The sequence below is a fragment of the Nycticebus coucang genome, chromosome 6 (genome assembly GCF_027406575.1).
Source record: "Nycticebus coucang isolate mNycCou1 chromosome 6, mNycCou1.pri, whole genome shotgun sequence".
Taxonomy (NCBI): Eukaryota; Metazoa; Chordata; class Mammalia; order Primates; family Lorisidae; genus Nycticebus; species Nycticebus coucang.
This window is the reverse complement of record NC_069785.1, coordinates 43,726,697-43,754,314: the sequence shown is the minus strand read 5'-3', so window position 1 is coordinate 43,754,314 and position 27,618 is coordinate 43,726,697. Positions and strand designations below refer to the sequence as shown.

At 40.8% G+C, this 27,618-nt stretch overlaps 2 protein-coding genes across 20 annotated transcripts in view; both read right to left on the bottom strand.

The window, feature by feature from the left end:
• MGA (MAX dimerization protein MGA) overlaps positions 1–27,618 on the bottom strand; it is a 151,266-nt gene that overhangs the window by 62,739 nt on the left and 60,909 nt on the right. For all 19 annotated transcript variants that reach the window (XM_053593505.1, XM_053593492.1, XM_053593495.1 and 16 more), the window contains 3 exons: positions 12,053–13,001; positions 10,535–10,613; positions 10,317–10,412 (listed from right to left, as the gene is read on the bottom strand). In XM_053593505.1, coding sequence (XP_053449480.1) covers positions 10,317–10,412; positions 10,535–10,613; positions 12,053–13,001 — 1,124 coding nt within the window. The remainder of the gene's footprint in view (positions 1–10,316; positions 10,413–10,534; positions 10,614–12,052; positions 13,002–27,618) is intronic.
• Positions 26,706–27,246, bottom strand: LOC128587421 (60S ribosomal protein L21-like). The gene has a single exon (XM_053593512.1). It carries the CDS (start codon positions 27,205–27,207, stop codon positions 26,725–26,727), a length of 483 nt encoding a protein of 160 aa, XP_053449487.1. The 5' UTR covers positions 27,208–27,246; the 3' UTR covers positions 26,706–26,724.

Below are 27,618 nucleotides of genomic sequence, written 5' to 3'. Positions count from 1 at the left end.
ACGAATAGAATACTACCACACCTATCAATTATCTCAATAAATGTTAATGGCTTGAATTCCCCACTGAAGAGACACAGATTGGCTGACTGGATTAAAAAACACAAGCCATCTATTTGCTGTCTGCAAGAAATACACCTGGCTTCAAAAGACAAATTAAAGCTCCGAGTCAAGGGTTGGAAGACAATTTTTCAGGCAAATGGAATTCAGAAGAAAAGAGGAGTTGCAATCTTATTTTCAGATACATGTGGATTTAAAGCAACTAACGTCAAAAAAGACAAAGATGGTCACTTTATATTGGTCAAGGGAAAACTACAACAAGAAGACATTTCAATTCTAAATATCTATGCACCCAATTTGAATGCTCCCAGATTCTTGAAACAGACCTTACTCAGTCTGAGCAATATGATATCTGATAATACCATCATAACAGGGGACTTTAACACTCCTCTTACAGAGCTGGACAGATCCTCTAAACAGAAATTAAACAAAGATATAAGAGATTTAAATGAGACCCTAGAACAACTGTGCTTGATAGACGCATATAGAACACTCCACCCCACAGATAAAGAATATACATTCTTCTCATCACCCCATGGAACATTCTCCAAAACTGATCATATCCTGGGACACAAAACAAATATCAACAGAATCAAAAGAATTGAAATTTTACCTTGTATCTTCTCAGACCATAAGGCACTAAAGGTAGAACTCAACTCTAACAAAAATGCTCGACCCCACCCAAAGACATGGAAATCAAACAATCTTCTCTTGACTAACAGATGGGTGCAGGAAGAAATAAAACAAGAAATCATTAACTTCCTTGAGCATAACAACAATGAAGACACAAGCTACCAAAACCTGTGGGATACTGCAAAAGCAGTTTTGAGAGGAAACTTCATCACTTTAGATGCCTACATTCGAAAAACAGAAAGAGAGCACATCGACAATCTCACAAGAGATTTTATGGAATTGGAAGAAGAACAATCTAAGCCTAAACTCAGTAGAAGAAAAGAAATATCCAAAATCAAATCAGAGATCAATGAAATTGAAAACAAAAGAATCATTCAGAAAATTAATGAAACAAGGAGTTGGTTTTTTGAAAAAATAAATAAAATAGATAAACCATTGGCCAGACTAACGAGGAATAGAAAAGTAAAATCTCTAGTAACCTCAATCAGAAATGATAAAGGGGAAATAACAACTGATCCCACAGAGATACAAGAGATCATCTCTGAATACTACCAGAAACTCTATGCCCAGAAATTTGACAATGTGAAGGAAATGGATCAATATTTGGAATCACACCCTCCCCCTAGACTTAGCCAGGAAGAAATAGAGCTCCTGAACAGACCAATTTCAAGCACCGAGATCAAAGAAACCATAAAAAATCTTCCAAACAAAAAATGCCCTGGTCCAGATGGCTTCACACCAGAATTCTATCAAACCTTCAAGGAAGAGCTTATTCCTGTACTGCAGAAATTATTCCAAAAAATTGAGGAAGAAGGAATCTTCCCCAACACATTCTATGAAGCAAACTTCACCCTGATACCAAAACCAGGAAAAGACCCAAACAAAAAGGAGAATTTCAGACCAATCTCACTCATGAATATAGATGCAAAAATCCTCAACAAAATCCTAGCCAATAGATTACAGCTTATCATCAAAAAAGTCACTCATCATGATCAAGTAGGCTTCATCCCAGGGATGCAAGGCTGGTTTAACACACGCAAGTCCATAAACGTTATCCACCATATTAACAGAGGCAAAAATAAAGATCACATGATCCTCTCAATAGATGCAAAAAAGCATTTGATAAAATCCAGCATCCTTTTCTAATTAGAACACTGAAGAGTATAGGCATAGGTGGCACATTTCTAAAACTGATTGAAGCTATCTATGACAAACCCACAGCCAATATTTTACTGAATGGAGTAAAACTGAAAGCTTTTCCTCTTAGAACTGGAACCAGACAAGGTTGTCCTCTGTCACCTTTACTATTCAACATAGTGCTGGAAGTTCTAGCCAATACAATTAGGCAAGACAAGGAAATAAAGGGAATCCAAATGGGAGCAGAGGAGGTCAAACTCTCCCTCTTTGCTGACGACATGATCTTATACTTAGAGAACCCCAAAGACTCAACCACAAGGCTCCTAAAAGTCATCAAAAAATACAGTAATGTTTCAGGATATAAAATCAATGTCCACAAGTCAGTAGCCTTTGTGGCCAATAACAGTCAAGATGAGAAGCTAATTAAGGACGCAACTCCCTTCACCATAGTCTCAAAGAAAATGAAATACCTAGGAATATACCTAATGAAGGAGGTGAAGGACCTCTATAAAGAAAACTATGAAATCCTCAGAAAGGAAATAGCAGAGGATATTAACAAATGGAAGAACATACCATGCTCATGGATGGGAAGAATCAACATTGTTAAAATGTCTATACTTCCCAAAGCAATCTACCTATTCAATGCCATTCTTATCAAAATACCAACATCATACTTTCAAGATTTGGAAAAAATGATTCTGCATTTGGTATGGAACCAGAAAAAAACCCGTATAGCTAAGGCAGTTCTTAGTAACAAAAATAAAGCTGGGGGCATCAGCATACCAGATTTTAGTCTGTACTTTCCTTTTTTTTTTTTTTGTGGTTTTTGGCCAGGGCTGGGTTTGAACCCACCGCCTCCGGCATATGGGACCGGTGCCCTACTCCTTGAGCCACAGGCACCGCCCATGGATTTTAGTCTGTACTACAAAGCCATAGTGCTCAAGAAAGCATGGTACTGGCACAAAAACAGAGACATAGACACTTGGAATCGAATTGAAAACCAAGAAATGAAACTAACATCTTACAACCACCTAATCTTCGATAAACCAAACAAGAACATACCTTCGGGGAAAGACTCCCTTCAATAAATGGTGTTGGGAGAACTGGGTGTCTACATGTAAAAGACAAACTGGACCCACACCTTTCCCCACTCACAAAAATTGATTCAAGGTGGATAAAGGACTTAAATTTAAGGCATGAAACAATAAAAATCCTCAAAGAAAGCACAGGAAAAACACTGGAAGATATTGGCCTGGGGAAAGACTTCATGAAGAAGACTGCCATGGCAATTGCAACAACAACAAAAATAAACAAATGGGACTTCATTAAACTGAAAAGCTTCTGTACAGCTAAGGACACAATAACCAAAGCAAAGAGACAACCTACACAATGGGAAAGGATATTTGCATATTTTCAATCAGACAAAAAGCTTGATAACTAGCATCTATAGAGAACTCAAATTAATCCACATGAAAAAAGCCAACAATCCCATATATCAATGGGCAAGGGACATGAATAGAACCTTCTCTAAAGATGACAGAACACATGAAAAAATGTTCATCATCTCTATATATTAGAGAAATGCAAATCAAAACAACCCTGAGATATCATCTAACCCCAGTGAGACTGGCCCACATCACAAAATCTCAAAACTGCAGATGCTGGCATGGATGTGGAGAGAAGGGAACACTTTTACACTGCTGGTGGGACTGCAAAGTAGTACAACCTTTCTGGAAGGAAGTATGCAGAAACCTCAAAGCACTCAAGCTAGACCTCCCGTTTGATCCTGCAATCCCATTACTGGGCATCTACCCAGAAGGAAAAAAATCCTTTTATCATAAGGACACTTGTACTAGACTGTTTCTTGCAGCTCAATTTACAATCGTCAAAATGTGGAAACAGCCTAAATGCCCACCAACCCAGGAATGGATTAACAAGCTGTGGTATATGTATACCATGGAATATTATTCAGCTATTTAAAAAAATGGAGACTTTACATCCTTCGTATTAACCTGGATGGAAGTGGAAGACATTATTCTTAGTAAAGCATCACAAGAATGGAGAAGCATGAATCCTATGTACTCAATTTTGATATGAGACAATTTGAATGACAATTAAGGTTATGGGGGGGGAGGAAAAGCAGAAAGAGGGACGGAGGGAGGGGGGTGGGGCCTTGGTGTGTGTCACACTTTATAGGGGCAAGACATGATTGCAAGAGGGACTTTACCTAACAATTGCAATCAGTGTAACCTGGCTTATTGTACCCTTAATGAATCCCCAACAATAAAAAAAAAAAAAAAATACTTGACTAATACTCTCCAAAATTGTCATTAAAAATAAAGTCCAAGGCCTGGTATGGTGGCGCACGCCTGTAATCTTAGCACTCTGAGAGGATGAGGCAGGTGGATTGCTTGAGTTCACTGGTTCAAGACCAGCCTGAGGAAAAGTGAAATTCCACTTATGCTGAGGCAAGAGGATTCCTTGAGCCTGAGTTGGAGGTTTCTGCAAGCTATGACGCCAGAGCACTCTATCCAGGACGACAGCTTGAGACTCTGTCTCAAAAAAGTAAATAAATAAAGTCCAAGGCCGGGATGGTGGCTCACACCTGTAATCCTAGCACTCTGGGAGACCAAGCAAGGCAGGAGGATTGCTCAAGCTCAGGAATTCCAGACCAGCCTGACCAAGAGGGAGACCCCATCTATACTAAAAATAGTAAAACTGGCCAGAAGATGTGTCGGGCCCCTGGAGCTACTAGGGAGCCTGAGGCAAGAAGATTGCTCAAGCCCAAAAGTTTGAGGTTACTGTGAGCTATGATGCCACAAGACTCTACCCAAAGCAACAGAGTAAGACTTTATCTCAAAAAATAAATAAATAAATAAACAAACAAGGTCTGAGAAACTGTTACAACCAGGAGGATCCTAAGGAGACATGACTACTAAATATGTTATGGTATGCTGAATGGTATCCTAGAACAATAAAAGAACATTAGGTAAAAACTAAGGTAACCCAGCTCGGAACCTGCAGCTCAGCAGCTAGGGTGCCAGCCACATACACTGGAGCTGACAGGTTCAAACCCAGCCCAGGCCTGCCAAATAACAATGACAACTACAACCAAAAAATAGTCGGGCATTGTGGCAGGCGCCTGTAGTCCCAGCTACTTGGGAGGCTGAGGCAAAAGAATCACCTATGCTCAAGAGTTGGAGGTTGCTGTGAGCTGTGATGCCACAGCACTCTACCAAGGACAACATAATAACACTCTGTCTCAAAAAAAAAAAAAGGTAACCTCAATAAACAATGGACTTTAATAATAATGCACAAATATTAGTTCATTGGTTGTAACAAATGGACTATACTAAAAGTTAGATGTTAAAAAGATAAACTAGGGGGCAGCGCCTGTGGCTCAGTGAGTGGGGCGCCGGCCCCATGTGCCGAGGGTGGCAGGTTCAAGCTCAGCCCCGGCCAAACTGCAACAAAAAAATAGCCGGGCGTTGTGGCGGGTGCCCGTAGTCCCAGCTGCTCGGGAGGCTGAGGCAGGAGAATCGTGTAAGCCCAAGAGCTGGAGGTTGCTGTGATCCGTGTGACGCCACGGCACTCTACCGAGGGCAGTACAGTAAGACTCTGTCTCTACAAAAAAAAAAAAGATAAACTAGGTTTGAAGCACATAGGAACTCTCTGTACTATGTTTCTAATTACCTGTAATTAAAACTATTCTAAAGCATAAAGTATTTTTTTTTTTTTTTTTTGCATAAAGTATGTTTGAAAAATTGACACAGAAGGGCAGCGCCTGTGCCTCAGTGAGTAGGGCGCCGGCCCCATATGCCGAGGGTGGCGGGTTCAAACCCAGCCCCGGCCAAACTGCAACAAAAAAATAGCTGGGCGTTGTGGCGGGCGCCTGTAGTCCCAGCTGCTCGGGAGGCTGAGGCAAGAGAATCGCGTAAGCCCAAGAGTTAGAGGTTGCTGTGAGCCGTGTGACACCACGGCACTCTACCTGAGGGCAGTACAGTGCGACTCTGTCTCTACAAAAAAAAAAAGAAAAAGAAAAATTGACACAGAATTGAACTGGTGGAGAGCAACACTGGCTCACACCTTGGCAGGGCAAGGTGGGAAAACTGCTTGATACCGAAAGTTTAACAAGACCTCATATCTACTGTATGTGTGTGTGTGTTTTGTTTTAATTGAAGTAGAGTCTCACTTTGTTACCTTGGTACAGTGCTGTGGTATCATAGCTCACAGCAACCTCAAATTCTTGGGCTCAAGCGATTCTCTTGCCTTAGCCACCCATGTAGCTGGGACTACAGGTGTCCGCCATAACGCCCAGCTATTTTTTTCTCTTTAGCAGGCCCGGTCTGGGTTCGAACCCACCGGCCCCAGAGCATGTGGCTGGCACCCTAATCACAGAGTTACAGGTGCTCAACCTACAAACTGTTTTAAAAATTACCCAGGTGTGGTAGTCAACACCTGCCTGTAGTCCTAGATAAGAGTGCAGTAGTGCCATCATATCTCACTGCAACCTCAAACTCCAGGGTTTAAGCGATCCCTTTGCCTTGCCCCCGCCCCCCCAGGTAGGTGAGACTACAGATTCATTCCCCAACACCAGGCTAATTTTTCTGTTTTTAGTACAGATGGGGTCTCACTCTTGTGCAGGCTGGTCTTGAAGTCCTGAGCTCAAGCAAACCACCCACCTTGGCCTTCCAGAGTGCTAAGATTATAGGCAGGAGCCACTGCGCCTGGCTCAAACTAACTTACTCATTTTTTGTTGTTTTCTTTGAGACAGAGTCTCATTTTATCACCCTCAGCAGAGTGTTGTGGCATCATAGCTCACAACAACCTCAAACTCTTGGGCTCAAGAGATTCTCTTGCCTCAGCCTACAAAGTAGCTGAGCCTACAGGCACCCGCCACAATACCCGGCTAGTTTTTAGAGACGGGGTCTCGCTCTGGCTCAGGCTGGTCTTGAACTCATGAACTTAAGTGATCCACCTGCATCTGCCTCCCAGAGTGCTAGGATTACAGGCGCACGCCACTATGCCCGGCCTTCAAACTAACTTATTCTTTTGAAATTGTTTAAGTCTAGTTATTTAAAGGAAGCAAAACTGAGAGATAAATCTGCCAAAATAAAATGGATAAAAAATGTCCAAAAAGGAACCCTGCCACACACCTTGAAAAGCAAGCACCACATTGATTAGAAATTTAACATTTTAAACAAATAAACTATGTAAGAATGTGGCTGAATAAATATTTACAACCCTAAGATTAAATACAAACTTGTATCAAATGAACAATATATAAAAGCAGGTGAAAAGGTGCCCTTCAGAAGAGGTACCTGTGCTACAGCCCAGCAGAGTCCAACTCTACCCCTCAAAGTCAGGCTAATTTCACCTTATTTCATGTTACCTACTTTGTTTCTATAAGCATTTGACTTTGAACCCCTCATTCCATAAAGGAAAAGATTATTTGAGTAAAATGTCTATAAAGCAAGAAAGAAAAGTCAAACCTTAGTCACCTAGGAAATAATAGGCAAATAAATGAGAGCGAATAAACCTGGCTGCGAGCACTGAATATACTTAACTCTAGAATTAAGACTGAAATAAACATGCGGATTAAATTTAAAATTTTCAATTATTTCTACATTTCCTTTCTTCTTTTTATTCTTTTCTTTTTTTGGGGGGTGGACAGAGTCTCACTTTGTCACCCTTGGTAGAGTGCCATGACATCATAACTCATAGCAACCTCAAACTCTCGGGCTTAAAGTGATCCTCTTGCCTCAGCCTCCTGAGTAGCTGGAACTACAGGCAACTGCCACAACACCTGGGTATTTTTTTTTTTAGAGATGAGGTCTCACTCTAGCTCAGGCTGGTCTCAAACCTGCAAGCTCAGGCAATCCACCCACCTCAGCCTCCCAGAGTGCTAGGATTACAGGATGAGCCACCATGCCTGCCCTATTTCTACATTTTCAAAGTATATAATGAAGCAAAAACAAAAAAGTGAAAGTTGGGTAAAGGTAACTAGGTTAAGTCTATTGATAAGGAAAAATCATTAAGAACACTATTTAGTTAATGTAGCAAGTTTAAGGCTGAAAGTAATAGCCAACATGTTATCAACAGAACTATGAGATGACTATCACTGTCCATTATGATCTACAACACCCACTCACTATCATTTGGTTTAAGACTGGGATTTGTAGCTCAGAGGCTAAGGCACCAGCCACATACACCGGAGCTGGTGGGTTTGAATCCAGCCCAGGCCTGCCAAACAACAATGACAACTACAACCAGAAAAATATCCAGGCATTATGGCAAGCGCCTGTAGTCCCAGCTACTTGGGAGGCTGAGGCAAGAGCATTCATCGCTTAAGGCCAAGAGTTTGAGGTTGCTGTGAACTGTGACGCCATGGCACCCTACCGAGGGTGACACAGTGAGACTCTGTCTCAAAAGAAAAAAAAAAAAAAAAAAGACTGGGATTTGCACACTTTAAGATCACATGGTCACACAAGCTGACTCCCATTAAAATCAAAAGTTCTTTAAGTATTACCGTTTGATTCAGAAATTGAATGACTTTTATAAATCAACAGTTTGACAGTTTGAAATGTTTTGTTATCAGATAAATTACCTAGTATAAAATGTAAATATGCTAGACAACCCCCTGAAAACTGATCAGAGTCAAAACCCCAGTAACTACTAAGCGTCATATCTAAAACCAAATATAGCATGCAAGAAACTAAAAATTGAGACATGGCCTATAATCCTTCATTACAATGCAATACAGAGGAAAACCAGTATTTATTATAATGGTAATAAAGACAGTAGGCTTCATTATTTAAAGGAAAAAAAAGATTAAGCAACATAATCAAGGTCAAGATAATGTATTACAACCACTGTTTCCAGTGGTCAATCAAATATATAGAACATTTATGCTTATAGCATACTATGAGAGAAAAAAGTATTCTTCTATTTATACACCTCATTACTAAGTATATAAGAACGAGCAGGACTCTACCCACCATAAATAAATAAAGTAACCAAAGTTTAAAAGACGAGAAATGGAGGGAGAATACTAGGTTCTAACAATGAAAAAAGAAATAGTATTTTCATACTATGATATGTATTTTTCACATACATGAGCTATTTTTTTTTTTGGAGACAGAGCCTCAAGCTGCCACCATGGGTAGAATGCTGTGGCATCACAGCTCACAGCAATCTCCAACTCCTAGGCTCCAGCAATTCTCCTGCCTCCACCTCCCAAGTAGCTGGGCCTACAGGTGCCGCCACAACACCCGGATATTTTTGGTTGCAGCCATCATTGTTGTTGTGCAGGCCCAGGCTGGATTCAAACCCGCCACCTCACGTGTATATGGCTGGCTCCTTAGCCGCTTGAACCACAGGTGCCAAGCCCATACATGAGCTATTAAGATAAAGATAAAGAAGACGCAGACCTGTTTTTAGGCTAAAGGGAAAAATTATGGAAGTAGAGAAGAAAAAATATACAAATTTAAAGAGGCTCAGAAAGAAATGGAATCAAGGATAGAAAGAAAGATAATCAAGGATAGAAAGAATCAAGTGAATTGGGCAATGACCACAAAAACTACAGCTAAAGGGTTTAAGCCCAGCCCAGGCCTGCTAACAATGACCACTGCAACCAAAAAATAGCCAGGCATTGTGGCGGGAACCTGAGGTCCCAGCTACTCGGGAGGCTGAGGCAAAACAATCATTTAAGCCCAAGTGTTTGAGGTTGCTGTGAGATGAGGTGCCACACTACTCCACCAAGGTCAACATAGTGAGACTCTGTCTTAAAAGTAGGAGGGTGGGAGGGCAGTTACAGTGGCTCATGCCTATAATCCTAGCACTCTTGGAGGCCGAGGTGGGTGGTTGCTTGAGCACAGCCTAAACAAGACCAAGAACCGTCTCCTTAAAAAAAATAAAAATAGCCAGGTATTATGGTAGACACCTATAGCCTGAGCTACTCAAGAGTCTGAGGCATGAGAATTGCTTAGGCCCAAGTTTGAGGTTGCTGTGATCTATGACACCATAGCACTCAACCCCAGAGCAACTTAGTGACACTGTCTCAACTAATTTAAAAAAGTTAAAAAAGGCTTGGTGCCTGTAGCGCAGTGGCTAGGCGCCAGCCACATACACTGGAGCTAGCAGGTTCAAATCCAGCCCTGGCCTGCCAAACAACAAGGAGAACTACAGCAACAAAATAGTCGGGCATTGTGGCGGGCACCTGTAATCCCAGCTGCTTGGGAGGCTGAGACAAGAGAATCACGTAAGCGTAAGAGTTTGAGGTTGCTGTGAGCTGTGTTGCCACAGCACTTTACCCAGGGTGACAGCTTGAGACTCTGTCTCAAAAAAAAAAAAAAAGAAAGAAAAATTAAAAAAAAACAAAAGGGGGGGAAAGAAAAGTGAAGGGGTAAAGAGCGGAGAAGAGGAAGAGGAGGAAGAGAAAGAAAAGAACACAAAAGAATTGGCCTTGTGTATCATTTAGAGACTATTACCTTCTTGGAGACCAGGATGTATCACCTGCTTATGCCTCAAGGATTTCAAGTCTTCTATTAATTCCTTTTCCAACTGAAAAATTCTTGTTCTGCAACCTACTCACAAAACAAACAATGATTAAAATAAGCTATTGTATAGTACAGAAGAACAAATGTTACCATTTCACTTCTACAGTCCAAACCACAAACACATCTTGTTTTATACTATTTTATAATACCTGGGTCATTTGTGGTTGATGCTTGAAGACGGGAGGGTTCTTCTGTTGTCCCATCAACTGCATGAATGTCTAGAGCTTCCTATATATTAAAAAAAATTCATATTAAAAAAAAAAAAAAATTCATATTACTTTAAAAACAAACAAGTATTTAAAAAGAAAAATTAACAACCAGGTGGAAAATATCACCATGTTTATAATGATAATTCAAAATTAACACAACTCATGAGCAATTTTTTCATACTTTTTTGTATTTTCTAAATGTTCTACATTAATATTAATAATCAGAAGAAAAAGGAAAAATAATCTAAATACAATGTCTTACTTATTAAATGACCTGAAACTGTATTTATGTCAATTTGCATGCTTATTTCTCAGAACCTATATAAAAGACAGCTTACTCAGCAACTAAGAAGGAGGAAGGAAAAGAACAGGTAGAAAGGATTAAACATCCAACATCTGTGCAACCAACTATAAAAGACTAGGTTTTAGGCCAGGCACTGTGGTTCACACCTATAATACCAGCACTCTGAAAGGCTGAGGTGGGAAGATAACTTGAGCGCCTATGTTTGAGATCAGCCTAAGCAAGAGTGAGACTCTGTCTCTACCAAAAATAGAAAAAGTGGTCATGCATTGTGGAGTCTGACTACAATCCCAGCTACTTGGGAGAGTGAGGCAGGATTGCTAGAGCCCAGAAGTTTGAGGTTTGAGTGATCTGGACTGACACCATCACATACAGCATACATGATGGAGTGAGACTCCATCTTTCAAACTTCAAAAAAAAAGACAAGGCTTCTACAAAACTCTAAAAGAAAAACAGTCTGGTTGCAGAGTTGAAACTAGAATAAAACTATCAACATATAAATTGGCAGAGTAAAGCAGACTATTAATATTTGATTCTCCAAGAGAACTTACTATACTACTAGTAATAAAAACAAGGGGAAGGAGGGCATGCACAAAGTAAAAAGGATGGGGTATCCCAAAACCCCAAAGTTAGTAAACTATTCATGTATTTTTATGTTTTTTTAGGCCATAATCCTGAAAATTCCAGTAAAAACCAAAGATTAAAAAAAAAAAAAATCCAGATAAAAAGAGCAAAAATCGTTAACTGAGATCTAAGTGGACATAATTTTTAAAGTCCATTCAAATGAAGTATCTTAAGTGATGCCTACTAACTAAACCAAACATTTTGGAGACACTTCCCTTACACCACATACTCCTTCACAAATAGACACATTCACAAAACTAGATTCTGAGTCGATTTTCAGCCAGTATACAACTCAAGAACAACTACAGTAAAACCTCCATAGTCAACCACCTCCTTACATTGACACCTCCTAAGGTTGACCTAATTTTCATATGTGTAGACCAGACATGTGAGAGTATCAGTACAATAGGCCTAGTTCCTTATGCTGACCACCTCGGTATGTTGACCAGGTTGTTACAGCCCCTTGGGTAGTCAACTTAAAAAGATTCTACTGTAATTAGCCTTAGAAAGAATGCTGGAAATTACAACCTCACCTTTGACTCAAAGGAAACAAAGAGAACACCATCCACGTCTTCCAGATCAGGCTTCACATCTGGAAAGGTAGTCCCAGGGCCAACGGGGGTATTCTTTGTAGTAGTTAAAGACTTTCCTGTGTTTTTAGGTGGTCGCCCTGCCTTAGAGAGTTTTAATTTCCGTGGCCTTCCTCTTTTTCCAGGGACATTTGGAGAGACATTCTGATTCGCATTCACAGCCTTTGAGGCTGCTGCAATCTTAAGCATAGTTGTTCTCTTTTTGCCCAACTCCTCTTTCTCTGAAAGTGAGTCCCCAGTTGAAACTTTTGAGCTATCAAGTATTCTTTCTGTGCTAATGCTGTCAGATATATCAGGATACTTCCATTGAGGGTCTTTAAGTAAGGGATATTTCTGTACTACTCTGAGATCTGGTGAATGTCTTCCAATACCATTTTCTGATTCTTTGCCTAAGCAGAAGCCAGTTCCACTAGAATTTTCAATGTATGTAGGCAAATATTCTAATTCTGCCAACACAGAAGATTTATCCTTTCGAGATGTGGAAAGCATGTTATCAGGCAGCTCAGAAATCTTTACTGTGCTTTTGGTGACAGCACAAGGCTCCAGATAGACTACTGGCATCTTTCCAGAATCTAATTTGAACATTTTTGCTTTAGCAACACCTGATGGGCTGCTTGGTAGCCATTTAGAAGATAGATGATCACCTTCTAGGTTATCAACTTTATTGTGCCTCTTTAGTTGCTTCTCTAGTATGGGATCATCATCACTGTTTGAGTATACATCCGTCTCTTCATCCGTTTCTTCCTGTTTTATAGTGACCCCTTCTGGGCACTCACTAACTTCATAGTCATAATCATCCAGAGGTTCTTCTTTAATGACAACATTGAAGTTTCCATTTGGGTCTAACGATGAGACTATCCTAGAGCCATCTTCAAAACTGTTGGCAACAAGACTGGAGAGACAGGGAAGGAGGGACAAAAATATAAGACTATCCATAAACAAGATTCGAAGAGAAAAAAAGGACTTTTTAGAAACCAAGTAATAATATACCAGATCTCAAGAGCCATTCCTCAAAAACACTGTATATATATCCTAATAAGATTCTTAAAATCACTTTATCAACATCAAACTTTTATATTTTCTGTCAATTGTCCACAAATGGGGCCAGGCGCATAATCCACACCTATAATCCAAGCACTCTGGGAAGCCAACACAGGAGGTTCCCATGAAGACCAGTCTCAGCAAAATCAAGACTCTGTCTCTACTAAAAACAGAATAATTAGGCCAGGCATGGTGGTGCACGCCTGTAATCTTAGCACTCTTAAGAGGCCGAGGCGGGTGGACTGCCTGAGCTCAGGAGAGAAAGACACCACCTCTTAAAAAAAAAAAAAAAAAGCCAGGCATTGTGGACCTGTAGTTTCAGCTACTTGGGAGGCTGAGGCAGGAACATCAGTTGAACCCAGGAGTTTGAGGTCACTGTGAGCGAAGCTGTGATACACTCAAAAAAGATATACACTCAAAAAAAAATTTTTTTGCCGGCGGCGCCTGTGGCTCAGTCGGTAAGGCGCCGGCCCCATATGCCGAGGGTGGTGGGTTCAAGCCCGGCCCCGGCCAAACTGCAACCAAAAAATAGCCGGGTGTTGTGGCAGGCGCCTGTGGTCCCAGCTACTCGGGAGGCTGAGGCAAGAGAATCGCTTAAGCCCAGGAGCTGGAGGTTGCTGTGAGCTGTGTGAGGCCACGGCACTCTACCGAGGGCCAGAAAGTGAGACTCTGTCTCTACAAAAAAAAAAAAAAAAAAATTTTTTTTGCCACAAAAAATATACAAAATATCATTAAAACAAAATGCAGGCGTGGCACTTGTAGCTCAGTGGTTAGGGTGCTGGCCACATACACCAGGGTTGGTGGGTTTGAACCCCAAACAATGACAACTACAACAAAAATATAAAAATAAATGCAGAATATCTTCTAAAATTTTTTATTTTAGGTACTTTTCCAATAGTCAACTGGCACAGATCCAAAATCGAACTCTGAAAATCCATACACTAATTACCCAGTGAAGCAAACAAATCCATCACAACTAAGCTGCAATGAAGAGGAAAAGGCCTTAAAAATACCAGTTCATTTTTTCCTTTGTGTTTGAAATAAAATTCCTGTAACATAAAACATTAACACCTTAATTAACTGCAGGATAGAATTCAGTGGTTTTTTAGTATATTTATGATAATGTTCCCAAATGATTTTAACTTAAAACTAAAAAACTCACTCAGTGCAAAGAATCCACCACTAATTGGTATGACAGTTAAAGGAGGGTGATACTTTATACCATACACATCTAGTTTTCCTGTCTTCGAATTAAAAACTGTACCAATTTATCTTGAGGATATGGTAAGACTAAAGTTATGGTAAGACTAGGTTAATTATCTAACATTCTACATAAAGTAGTATCGCTAGAATTAGAATTTTTAGAATCAGACATTCTAAAACTTTTTCTTTTTTGAGACAGAGTCTCACTATGTCACCCTCAGTAGAGTTCTGTAAAATCACAGCTCACAGTAACCTCCAACTATTGGGCTTAAAGCGATTCTCTTGCTTTACCCTCCTAAGTAGCTGGGACTATAGGCACCCGCCACAACACCTGGCTATTTTTTTTTTTTTTTGTAGTTGTCATTGTTGCTTAGCTGGCCCAGGCTGAGTTCAAACCCACCAGCCTTGGTATATGTGGCCGGCGCTGTAACCACTGTGCTACAGGCACTGATCCAGAAATTCTAAAACTTTTTATCTCTGTACTCTGTAATTTTTTCCCAAAAATTATCCGCAGAAGTCAACATGCTGGCAACACAGAACAGCAGGAGGAAAACTGCTTTAAGAACTCTACACAAGGGCCGCACCTGTGGCTCAAGGAGTAGGGTGCTGGTCCCATATTCCGGAGGTGGTGGGTTCAAACCCAGCCTTGGCCAAAAACCACCAAAAAAAAAAAAAAGTCTCTAAAAGAACTCTACACAAACTTACGATACATATTCACTAACAACATATATATATATATATAGATATATATAGATAGATAGATAGATATATAAAACAAAGAAAGATTGTGGACTTTTTCTTCCCATTTCAAAGTTCATCACTGAAAACAATATGTGCTGGGCACCTATAATCCTAGCACTCTGGGAGGCCAAGGCAGGTGGATTGCCTGAGCTCAAAAGTTGGAGACAAGCTTGAGCCAGAGCAAGATCTGTCTCTAAGAAAATAGCCAGATGTCGTGGCGGGTCCCTATAGTCCCAGCTACTTGGAAGGCTGAGGCAAGAGGATCACTTGAGCCCAGAAGGTTGAGGTGGCTGTGAGTTGTGAGCTGTGAGCTGTGATGTCAAAGCATTCTACCAAGGGTGACAGAGTGAGACTCGGTCTCAAAAAAAAAAAAAAAAAAAGGAAAAGAAAAGAAAATGAAAACAGCATTTGTACAAATAAAATACTTTGATTTGATCAGTCACTTATCAAAAAGTTAAGTAGGTGAGTTTCCATTAGTAATATGACATAGCTTCTGGCAGAGCTTCCTCCATTTAGAACTAGAAAGGCTAAGGCTTCAAAGATTTTTTTCCCCAAAAAATATTTTTAAAAATCTATTGGAAGACATTAAAAACCAGCAAAGCAGTGATGACTTGAGGGACCAGAAATTTAATTAGATATCCAATAATCTAGGAAAAGTTGCATCTACAACCTTTATTACTGAAGTTATATTTCAAAGATATTGAAATATAACTTCATTTATGAGATACATTCATTTCACGTTCCTATTCAAAAATATTTCAAACTAAAGAAAAAAGTATAAATATCCTGGGGTGCTTTTCAAGGCCCAATATTATCTATGCTCAGCCCTTTCGGTCTCACCTTAAACAGTAATCTGTGTTATATTCCATATGATCCAATCACATATAAAACTTTATATTCATGTTTCAGTCCAATAAAATACATTTCTAACTGTAATCCATCATTAATGAAGCACTAATTTTTTTCACTATTTGCTAGCCCAATTACATACTTTTTTTTTTTTTTTGAGACAGGGCCTCAAGCTGTTGCCCTGGGTAGAGTGCCGTGGCATCAGAGTTCACAGCAACCTCCAACTCCTGGTCTCAAGCAATTCTCCTGCCTCTGCCTCCCAAGTAGCTGGGACTACAGGCATCTGCCACAATGCCCAGCTATTTTTTGGTTGTAGCCGTTGTTGTTTGGCAGAACCGGGCTAGATTGAACCCGCCAGCTCAGGTGTATGTGGGTGGCGCCTTAGCCGCATGAGCCACAGGCACCAAGTCCCAATTACATTCTTGTCTTTATAAAACTTTATCTCAAATATGTATAAGCAACCATAACATGAACGTATACTTAGTTGTTCTTCCACCAATTTTCTTAAGATCTTACTCAAAAATCCTTCAATGAAGGGCTTCCACTCCCAATTAGAATGTGGAAGATTACAAAAGACCATCACTTCTGCTGGAACAGTAAGAAAGCACTAGGCCAGACACAGTGATGGCTCACATCTATAATCCTAACACAGGCCTCAGGAGGCCAAGGCAGGTGGATTGCTTGAACTCAGGAGTTCCAGACCATCCTGAGCAAGATTGAGACCCTGTCTCTACTGAAAGATAGAAAATCTAGCCCAGGCTCAGCGCCTGTGGCTCAAATGGCTAAGACGCCAGCCACATACACCTGAGTTGGCGGGTTCAAATCCAGCCCAGGTCCGCCAAACAACAATGACGGCTGCAACCAAAAAATAGCTGGGCGTTGTGGCAGGCGCCTGTAGTCCCAGCTACTTGGGAGGCAGAGGCGGAGGCAGGAGAATCGCTTGAGCCCAAGAGTTGAAAGTTGCTGTGAGCTGTAATGCCACAGTACTCTAACCAGGGTGACAGCTTGAGCTCTGTCTCAAAAAAAAGAAAAAAACTAGCCCATGACAGTGGCGCAAGCCTCTAGTCCCGGCTACTCTGGTGGCTGAGGCAAGCAGATTGCTCAAGACCAAGAGAGTCTGAGGTTGCTGTGAGCTATAGTGCCCCAAAGCACTTTACTCAAGGAGAAAGAGTAAGACTATCTGAAATAAAAAGAAAGCATGAGACAAATTATTTTTAAAAGCCACTGAAGACCTCTAGACATAAATAAGTCTAAATGAACTGAGTTCCAGAAGGAGTAACCTTCTCTGGGTGACTAGAGATTGCTATTCCTTTAAGTAGCATCTGCCACTGTCTAAAGATAAAGCGAGAAGAGAAAAAAGCAGCTTTAGTCAGGCAATCTTTGAAGAAATACAGAGAAGCCAGCCAAACTTAATGCCTGAGTACGGACAGATTAGAATATGGAAGATTCCAAATATAAAACTAGTCTTCTGGACAGGTGCTGTGGCTCATACTGTAATCCCAGCACTTTCAGAGGCAAAGGCCATAGGATCACATGAGACCATTAGTTTAATATAGCCTGAGCAACATGGCCAGACCCTATTTCTAAAATAAAATTTTTTTTTTCTTTGACACAGAATCTCACTTCGTAGCCCTTAGTAGAGTGTCATGGCGCCACAGGTCACAGCAACCTCAAACTCTTGGACTCAAGTGACTCAGCCTCCTGAGTAACTGGGACTACAGGCACCCGCCACAACTCTGGCTCAGGCTAGTCTTTTTTTTTTTGAGAAAGAGCCTCAAGCTGTTGCCCTGGGTAGAGTACTGTGGCATCACAGCTCACAGCTACCTCTAAATCCTGGCTTAAGCGATTCTCTTGCCTCAGCCTCCCAAGTAGCTGGGACTACAGGCACCGCTGCAACGCCCGGCTATTTTTTGCTTGTAGTTGTCATTGTTATTTGGCAGGCCCAGGCTGGATTCAAACCCTCCAGCTCTGCTGTATGTGGCTGGCGCCTTAGCCTCTTGAGCAACAGGTGCTGAGCCAGGCTCAGGCTAGTCTTGAACCTGTGAGCTCAGGTAATCCACCCACCCTCGCCTCCCAGAGTGCTAGATTACTGGCATGAGCCACTGCATCTGGCCCTAAAACTTTTTAAACTTCTCCTCACTATCAGCCAATTACTACTTTGTAAAATGGCCTGAAAAGAGAGAACCTGTAGTCTCCTAGTGCTTAGTTTGCAAGGTCCTGCCAGAGACAGAAGCCTAATTGCACCCTTAACATAGCTGAAACCAGAGTGAGCTGATATTTACTGAAGTGGTAATAATCCACTTGAAATCACCTAGGCTGAAGAACAAAGAAAGAAAAACACAAGAGTGTCACAGACATGGGAACAACATTAAACAGTATGAAGTACTAGTAACTGCACTGCCAAAGATAAAAGAAAGTAGAGAAATAAATATTTGAAGAGTAAATAAACAAAAATCTTCTAAAAGTAAATGATTTTTCTTTTTTGAGACACAGTCTGAAGCTGTCACCCTGTATAGAATGCCTTGGCATCACAGCCCACAGCAACCTCAAACTCTTGGGCTTAAGCGATTCTCTTGCCTCAGCCTCCCAAGTAGCTGGGTCTACAGGTGCCCGCCACAACGCCACAAGGCTATTTTTTGGTTGGTGTTGTCATTGTTGTTTGGCAGGCCCAGGCCACATTCAAATCAGCCTGCTCAGGTGCACGTGGCTGGTGCCCTAGCCCCTGAGCTACAGGCACGGAGCCCAAAAGTAAATGGTTTTAATCGACAGACCCAAAACACATGGCAAACAATGAGGACAAATACAAAAAAGAAAGTCAAACCTGGGCGGCGCCTGTGGCTCAGTCGGTAGGGCGCCGGCCCCATATACCGAGGGTGACGGGTTCAAACCCGGCCCCGGCCAAACTGCAACCAAAAAATAGCCGGGCGTTGTGGCGGGCGCCTGTAGTCCCAGCTACTCGGGAGGCTGAGGCAAGAGAATCGCTTAAGCCCAGGAGTTGGAGGTTGCTGTGAGCTGTGTGAGGCCACGGCACTCTACCAAGGGCCATAAAGTGAGACTCTGTCTCTACAAAAAAAAAAAAAAAAAGAAAGTCAAACCTATGCACAACAGGGTAAAACTGCAGAAAATTAAAGATTAAGAGAAAAAACATTGAAAGCAATAGAGAAAAGGACACTATACTATAGGAACGAGAACAGACTGACTATTAGAAACTCATGTAAGTCAGAAAACCAGAAGACAACAGAATCAATTCATCATAAAGTCGTTAAGAAAAAAATTTCCAAAAATGGAGACTTTACATCCTTCGTATTAACCTGGATGGAAGTGGAAGACATTATTCTTAGTAAAGCATCACAAGAATGGAGAAGCATGAATCCTATGTACTCAATCTTGATATGAGGACAATTAATGACAATTAAGGTTATGGGGGGGGAAGCAGAAAGAGAGAGGGAGGGAGTGGGGTGGGGCCTTAGTGTGTGTCACACTTTATGGGGGCAGGACATGATTGCAAGAGGGACTTTACCTAGCAATTGCAATCAGTGTAACTGGCTTATTGTACCCTCAATGAATCCCCAACAATAAAAAAAAAAAAAAAAAAAAAGAAAAAGAAAAAAATTTCCAACCTATATTACCAAATGAAGTCTCTAAAATCAAGGACATTTTCAGGCAGCTGAGAGAATTCAGACTGAATAAAAAATACGATCTCCTAAAATAAGAAATAAAAGAAGGTATAAGCTCTTGTCACTTCAAGTAAAAAATAAAGGAAAAAGCAATTATTATCTCCTCAAAGATAACATGATCTTTTATGCGAAAAATACAAAGGAATCCACTACAAACATATTGGAACTAATAAATGATTGGCCAGATTGTAGGGTCAAAGAGCAATACACGTAAAAAAAATTGAACTTCTACACACTAACAATGAATATCAAAAATGAAATTCAGAAACAATTCCATTTATAACAATATCAACAAGAAAAAACTATTTAGGAATAAATTTAACCAAAGCAGTATAAGGCTGGTGCATGGAAAACTGTAAAACACTGTTTGTAAAAGATCTCAATCTAAATAAACAGAAAAATATCCCATGTTTGTGAATTAGAAGTACATAATCATAATTCACTGCAGCCCTGAATTCCTAGGTTCAAGTGACTCTTCTACCTTAGTGTCCCAAGTAGCTGAGACCACAGGGTACACCACCAAACTTAGCTAATTTTTCAAAATCTTTTTTAGAGATGGAGTCTCACTATATTGCCCCTTCTGGTCTCACAACTCCTGGGCTCAAAAAATTCTCCCTCCTCACCCTCTCATGTTGCTGGAATTACAGGTGTGAGCCATCACACTTAGCTCAAAACAATCTTTTTTTTTGAGACAGAGTTTCACTTTGTCGCCCTCAGGCATCACAGCTCATAGCAACCTCCAACTCTTGGGTTTCAGGGATTCTCTTGCCTCACTCAGCCTCCCAAGTAGCTGGGACTGCAGGCACCCACCACAACGCCCAGCTATTTTTATTTTTTGGTTGTAGTTGTCGTTGTTTGGCAGGCCCAGACTGGATTCGAACATGCCAGCTGGGGTGTATGTGGCTGACACCCTAGCTGCTGAGCTACAGGTGCTGAGCCGCTCACAACAATCTTGAACAAAGTCCTTAGAGGATCCAGACTTCCCAACTTCAACCTATCACACAGCTACAGTAAAACTTATCTGATAATCTTTTATAAAACTTTACATTCAACAAGTGTGCAAAACTTATATCCTTTAAGTATACATGAAATATCAACCAAAAGAGACCATATGGTGCGGCAGCTGTGCCAGCCCCATACACCGGAGGTGCTGGCCCCATATACCAGAGGTGGTGGGTTCAAACCCAGCCCCAGACAAAAACTGCAAAAAAAAAAAAAAAAAAAAAAACACACCATATGGTCAATAATAAAACAAACCCTTGCTCATTCCCAAAGGTTTTAAGTCATATGTTCTTTCACAACATGAAATCAAACTATAAAACAGTAAGAAACACCAATACAATGTATCAAAATTTATAGAATGTACCTTAAGTAGTGCACAGAAGCAAATGTATAGCTTTAAATATACACACTAAAGGCTAAAATCAATTATCTAAGTCAGGAATTGATAAATTTTTTCTGTCAAGGGCTAAATTTCAGACTTTGCAGTCCACACAATCTCTGGTGCAATTACTCAACTCTGGCACTACAGCACAAAAGAAACCATGGACAATAAATAACCAATTAGCATGGCTAAGATCCAACAAATGGTCACTGAAATTTGAATTTTATATAATTTTCACATGTCATAAAATACTACTCTTCTTTTGTTTTTCTCTCAACAATTTAAAAATTCAGAAACACTGTAATCCCAGCACTTTGGGAGGCCAAGGTGGGTGGACTGCTTGAGCTGAGGAGTTTGAGACTAGCCTGAATAAGAGTGAGACCCTGTCTCTAAAAAATAGCGGGGCGCTATGGCAGGTGCCTGCAGTCCCAGGCACTCAGGAGGCTGAGGCAAGAGAATCACTTGAGTCTAAGAGTTTGAGGCTGCTGTGAACTATGATGCCAGAGCACTCAACCCCAGGGCTACTGAATGAGACTCTACCTCAAAAAAAAAAAAAAAAAAAAACAGATATGGGCTACAAGGTCTTAAGTCGGCCCACCCCTGTCATGCAAATTAAATCAAAAGCCAAGTAGAAGAAAGGAGATAAAGATGAGAGGGAAGGCCCGGTGTGATTGCTCATGTCTAAAATCCTCACACTCTAGGAGGCCGAGGTAGGAGGATCCCTTAAGCTCAGGAGTTCTAGACCAGCCTGAGCAAGACCAGCCTGAGTAAGGGCAAGACCCCATCTCTACTAAAAATACAAAAACTAGCCAGGCATGGTGACATGTGCCTGAGCCCAGAAATTTGAGGTTTCTCTAAGCTTGGCTGAGTCCATAGCACTCTACTCAGAGGGACAGAGTAAGACTCTTCTCCACATCCACCCTACCCCCGAAAAAAAAAAAAAAAGTAGAAAATCAATGAAATATAAAACAACCGAGAGGTTTAATTCATAACTTGAAACATTCCAGGAGAGAAAACTCTGCAGCCTTACTGACAATTTCTATCAAAAACATAATGAAGGACTAGTGTGATGAAAATATGTCAAATGGTATATAAAACCAGTGTATGGTACCCCATGATTGCATTAATGTACACAGCTATGATTTAATAATAAAACAATAAATTTAAAAGAAAAACATAGGGCAGTGCCTGTGGCTCAGCGGGTAGGGCGCTGGCCCCATATGCCGAGGGTGGCGGGTTCAAACCCGGCCCTGGCCAAACTGCAACAACAACAACAAAAAAAAGCTGGGTGTTGTGGCGGGCGCCTGTAGTCCCAGCTATTCGGGAGGCTGAGGCAAGAGAATCACCTAAGCCCAGGAGTTGGAGGTTGCTGTGAGCTGTGTGATGCCATGGCACTCTACCAAGGGCGATAAAGTGAGACTCTGTCTCTACAAAAAAAAAAAAAAAAAATGAAAGAAAAACATAGTGAAGGGCGGCGCCTGTGGCTCAAAGGAGTAGGGCACCAGCCCCATATGCCAGAGGTGGCGGGTTCAAACCCAGCCCCAGCCAAAAACTGCAAAAATAACAATAATAATATTAATGAAAAAAATAGCAGTCCTGTACATTCTTGGAGAATACTGAGTACAGAGAATGGAACACTTAATAACCCTAATATCAACACATCAGAAATAAAACTACAACAAATATCTCAGATGAATTTGGATGTAAGAATCCTCAATAAAACATGAGGAAATAGAATAATTATTTAAAAGGATGACTATTATGACCAATAAGCACTTAACCCAAGAATGCAAGCCTGCTACTAAAAAAAAAAGCATTCCTTCTCTCCACAAATCAACATTAATGCACCACATAAACAAAATAAAGGAAGGCAAACATAGGGCCTCTCAATGGATATAAGAAAAAAATCATTCAGTACAACCCAATACTCAAACTCATAACCATTCTCAGGAAATTGGGGAATAGAAGCAAAGTTTCTCAAAGTGATAAAAGGTCACTACAAAAAACAACACCCAACATCATTATCCAATAAGAAATATAGAATAATTTTCTCTAAGATCAGGTAACATGAATGATAACAAGCCTATAGTCCCCATTACTCAAGATGCTGAGGCAGGAGGATCACTTGAGGCCAAGAGTTGCAGGTTACTATATTGCCACTGCACTCTAGCCTGAGCAACACGGGATGCTAAAGCACCTGGGTATGCAAAAATATAAACCTTGATCCTTCATACCACATATAAAAATTAATTCAATGAATCACAAACTTCAATATGAAAGCTAACACAACTTTCTCCTTTGAAAAATTTCACTTAACTGGTGAGAACAGCACATTATCAGTTTGTTTTTCTTTTTCTTTCCATCTTTTTTTTAAACAACTTTACTGGCTGGGGGTGGTGGCTCATAATCCTAACACTCTGGGAGACGGAGCCTCCCAACACCCCATCTTTACTGAAAACAGAAAAAATCAGCCTGGTGTAGTAGTGCAGCCCATAGTCCCAGCAACTTGGGAGGCTGAGGCAAAGGGTTACTTGAACCCAGGAGTTTGAGGTTGCTATGAGCCAAGATACCATAGTGACAGAGTAAGACTCTGTCTCAAAGAATAAAAATAAAAAAACAACACTAAGTTACATAACATAAAAGCCACCCCCTTTAAGTGTCAACTCAATGATTTGTAATACATTTATATTTATTTATATAGCTATTACTCCAATCCAATTTCCCTTTATCTCCTGGGCTAGAGTACAGTGACATCATCATAGCTCACTGCAGCCTCAAACTCCTGGGCTCAAGTGATCCTCCCACCTCAGCCTCCCAAGAACCTGGACTATAGGCATGCAGCACCACACTGGACTAATTTTTCTGTTTTTTTTGTAGAGATAAGGTTCTGTTCATGCTCAAACTAGTCTCAAATTTCTGGCCTGAAGCCATCCAATCCTTCCCTGTCTCCCAAAGTAGTACAATTATAGGCAGTAGCCACTGTGCCACTAGGCCCCCTTTAGCTGTTCTTAAAGGTTGAGAAAACAAAAACTAAACAAAGTGGGTCATGCCTGTAATCCTAGCACTCTTGGAGACCAAGGCATGTAGATGGCTTGAGCTCAGGAGTTCAAGACCAGCCTGAGCCAGAGGGTAACCCCATCTCTAAAAATAGCTTCAGCTACTCCAGACGGTAAGAGCATTCAACCGAGGGTGACTCTGTCCCAAAAAACAAAACAACAATAACAACAAAAATAAATAAAAACCACCAATTTCCATCATTGGGCCCTCTCTTTCCCCTTTCCAATTATCTTAGTTCTTATGTATATCACATATAAACATTCTATGTCATCAAGTAATTTAATATTCACGCCTGTAATAGTTCTCTCATTATCTTCATATCTCAAAACTTTCAAAATTGTAAAAAAAAAAAAAAAAACCCTTTATCTAGTTTTCATTTAACACATGACCTGCTTTTTGTTTGCAGTACCCAAGAACCTCCATCATGAAGCTACATCCTGACTGCTACTGCATAACTGCTTTCACATCTTACTGTAAAATTAAACTTGTTAGAAACACTCTCCAAAAGGATTTCTTCTATCTTTGAACAAAAACTTTATACAAAATGCACCAAATTTTGTTTTAGTGGAAGAATGTTACAAAAAATTCTTTAGTTTCAGTCTTCTTCTAAGAAATATCTTCTATCCAAACAAATTAGGTGAAAGAATAACCTAAGGAGGCCGGGCGCAGGGGCTCAGGCCTGCAATCCTAGCACTCTGGGAGGCTGAGGCAGGTGGAGTGCCTGAGCTCACAGGTTTAGGACCAGTCTGAGGCAGAGCAAGACCCCATCTCCAAAAAAATATAGCCAGGCACTGTGGCAGGCACCTGCAGTCCCAGCTACCAGGGAGGATGAAGCAAGAGAATCGCTTAAGCCCAAGAATTTGAGGTTGCTGTGAGCTGAGACACCACAGCACTCTATCCAGGGCAACAAAGTGAAACTCTGTCCTCAAAAAAAAAAAAAAAGAATACCTAAGCAAAAGTATAGGCAACATCAATGAATTATACACATCAGATAATTTAAAGCAAAAGATTACATTTGTTGGCAGTATGTAATCAATGCAACAAATAACCCTATATACTAACATGTGACAGTACCAGCCACTCTAAAACATATTAAAAGAAGGATTTAAATGCAAGTGATAAACTTGGTCAACATTTATTAAATGCCCAGTATTAACAGATATCTTATTTGGGCACTGCGATTGCCAAAATAAAGCATCATCCCTATACTCAAGGGATTTACAGGACAGCACAGGAAAAAGACAAATAGACAATACAATGTAATTTAATATATGCTATGATAAAGTTATATACAGGTACCAAGGGGTCACATTACAAGAACCCAATCATAATGACTTTCAAAAAATCAGTGCTTAAACTAACATAAAAAAATCCACTGGAAAAATGGAATGTATAGTACAAAAGAAAATAAGAACTCTTGGGAATGAAAATCTGATAGCTAAAATCAAAACTTCAAAAGTCAATTCAAAAGCCAAATCAAGGAAATCTTCCACAAAGTGAAACAAAAAGATGGATATGGCTGGGCAAGGTGGCTCATGCCTGTAATCCTAGCACTCTGAGAGGCTGAGATGGGAGCCATCACTTGTACTCAGGAGCTCCAGACCACCTGAAGGAAAAGCCAACACCCCCATCTCTATAAAAAATATAAAAATTAGCCCAGTGTGGCGGCAAAGCGTGTTATTTCCTCCCAGCTATGGGAGGCTGAGGCAGGAGGATAGCTTGAATCAAGGATTTTGAGGTTGCAGTGAACTATGATGATGCCTCTGTACTCTAGCAGAGCAACGGAGCAAAACTCTGTCTCTGAAAAAGAAAGGAAAAAAAAAAAGATAGCAGTTGGCTTGGGGCCTGTGGCTCAAATGGTTAAGGCGCCAGCCACACACACCTGAGCTGGTGGGTTCAAATCCAGCCCGGGGCCAACAAACAACAATGACAGCTGCAACCAAAAAAATAGCCGGGCATTGTGGCAGGTGCCTATAGTCCCAGCTCTTTGGGAGGCAGAAACAGGAGAATTCTTGAGCCCAGGAATTGGAGGTTGCTGTGAGCTGTGATGCCACAGCACTCTACCCAGGACAACAGCTTGAGGCTCTGTCTCAAAAAAAAAAAAAAAAGAAAAGAAAAAGAAAAAAGATGGCAGTAAATAAAAGAAAATATATAAAAATCAACATTCAGGAGATGTGATATCCAGCAATAAGGCATTTCAAAAAGAACAGAAAAATGGAAAATAAAAAATTATCTGAAAAATCATACTAAAAATTTCCCTGGAGCCAAAAAATACATGAATTTCTATTTTTTTTTTTTTTTTAGGACACATTAAAATTTGCTTTAATATTTCTTTGGGGGGAAAAAAACACACTTGTAGTGAATGAACAAGAAACATTTTTATGCTATTATTTGTATCTACCATGCCATGAATTCATAGGGGAAGAAGTTCCAGCAGCTCAGGGAGGCACCTTGCCATTGAACGTGACAAAGTGTTGATTGACTTTCGAATTTGTGGGGAAATAGGTCCCAGCACCTGGTATCACTGTTACATGGGGCCTACTGGTTATCTTGTGTACCCCTGCTGTACACATATTATGCCATGAGCTCATGGGGAATAAATAGGTTCTTGCGCCTAAAAACATGGGTCCACTAGTACTCCTGTGTGCTATGTTATATGTTTATTATGCCATGAATTCATAGGGAATGGGTTCCAGGAGCTCAGGCTCCTTTCCGTTAGTTCTCACAAAGTGGGCTTCTCTGGGTGGCGCAGGTTGGCGCTTCAGTTGAACCCAGGTACCTTTCTCTTTGGCTTCCTTCTTTTTCTGATCATTTTCCTTCACACGTTTCAGGAAGCTATCTCGGCTCTTAGAGTGCTTAATATGCTCAATACGAACATTAATCCTCTTCGCGAGGATCTTGCCCTTAACTTGTTTGTTTACAACAATGCCAACAGCATGCTGGGTAACACTGTAGACTCTTCCAGTTTTGCCATGGTAACATTTGTGTGGCATGCCTTTTTGAACAGTACCCATTCCCTTGATGTCTACAATATCACCTTTCTTGTAGATTCGCATATATGTGGCCAAAGGAACAACTCCATGTTTTCTAAAAGGCCTAGAGAACATGTATCGGGTGCCTCTCCTCTTTCCCTTTGTGTTTGTCATTTTGCTGAATTACTGGAAGATGGCGTCTCCCCATGAATTTCTTGAATTAAAAAAAAACATAGCAAAGGCAGGGCGCAGCAGCTCACACCTGTAATCCTAGCACTCTCAGAAGCCGAGGCAGGTGGATTACCTGAGCGCACGGGTTTGAGACCAGCCTGAGCAAGAGCAAGATCCCATCTCTAAAAAAATAGCTTGGAGTTGTGGCAGGTGCCTGTAGTCCCAGCTACTTGGGAGGCTGAAGCAAGGGAATCGCTTGAGCCCAGGAGTTTGAGGTTGCTGTGAGCTATGACATCACAGCACTCTACCAAGGGCGACAAAGTGAAACTCTGTCTCCAAAAAAAACCACAGCACAATGATGAGAACATACCAGGCGGCGCCTGTGGCTCAAAGGAGGAGGGCTCCAGCCCCATA

Excerpts from the sequence above, each read along its gene's own strand:
- LOC128587421 (XM_053593512.1), bottom strand. The coding sequence starts at position 27,207 with ATGACAAACACAAAGGGAAAGAGGAGAGGCACCCGATACATGTTCTCT.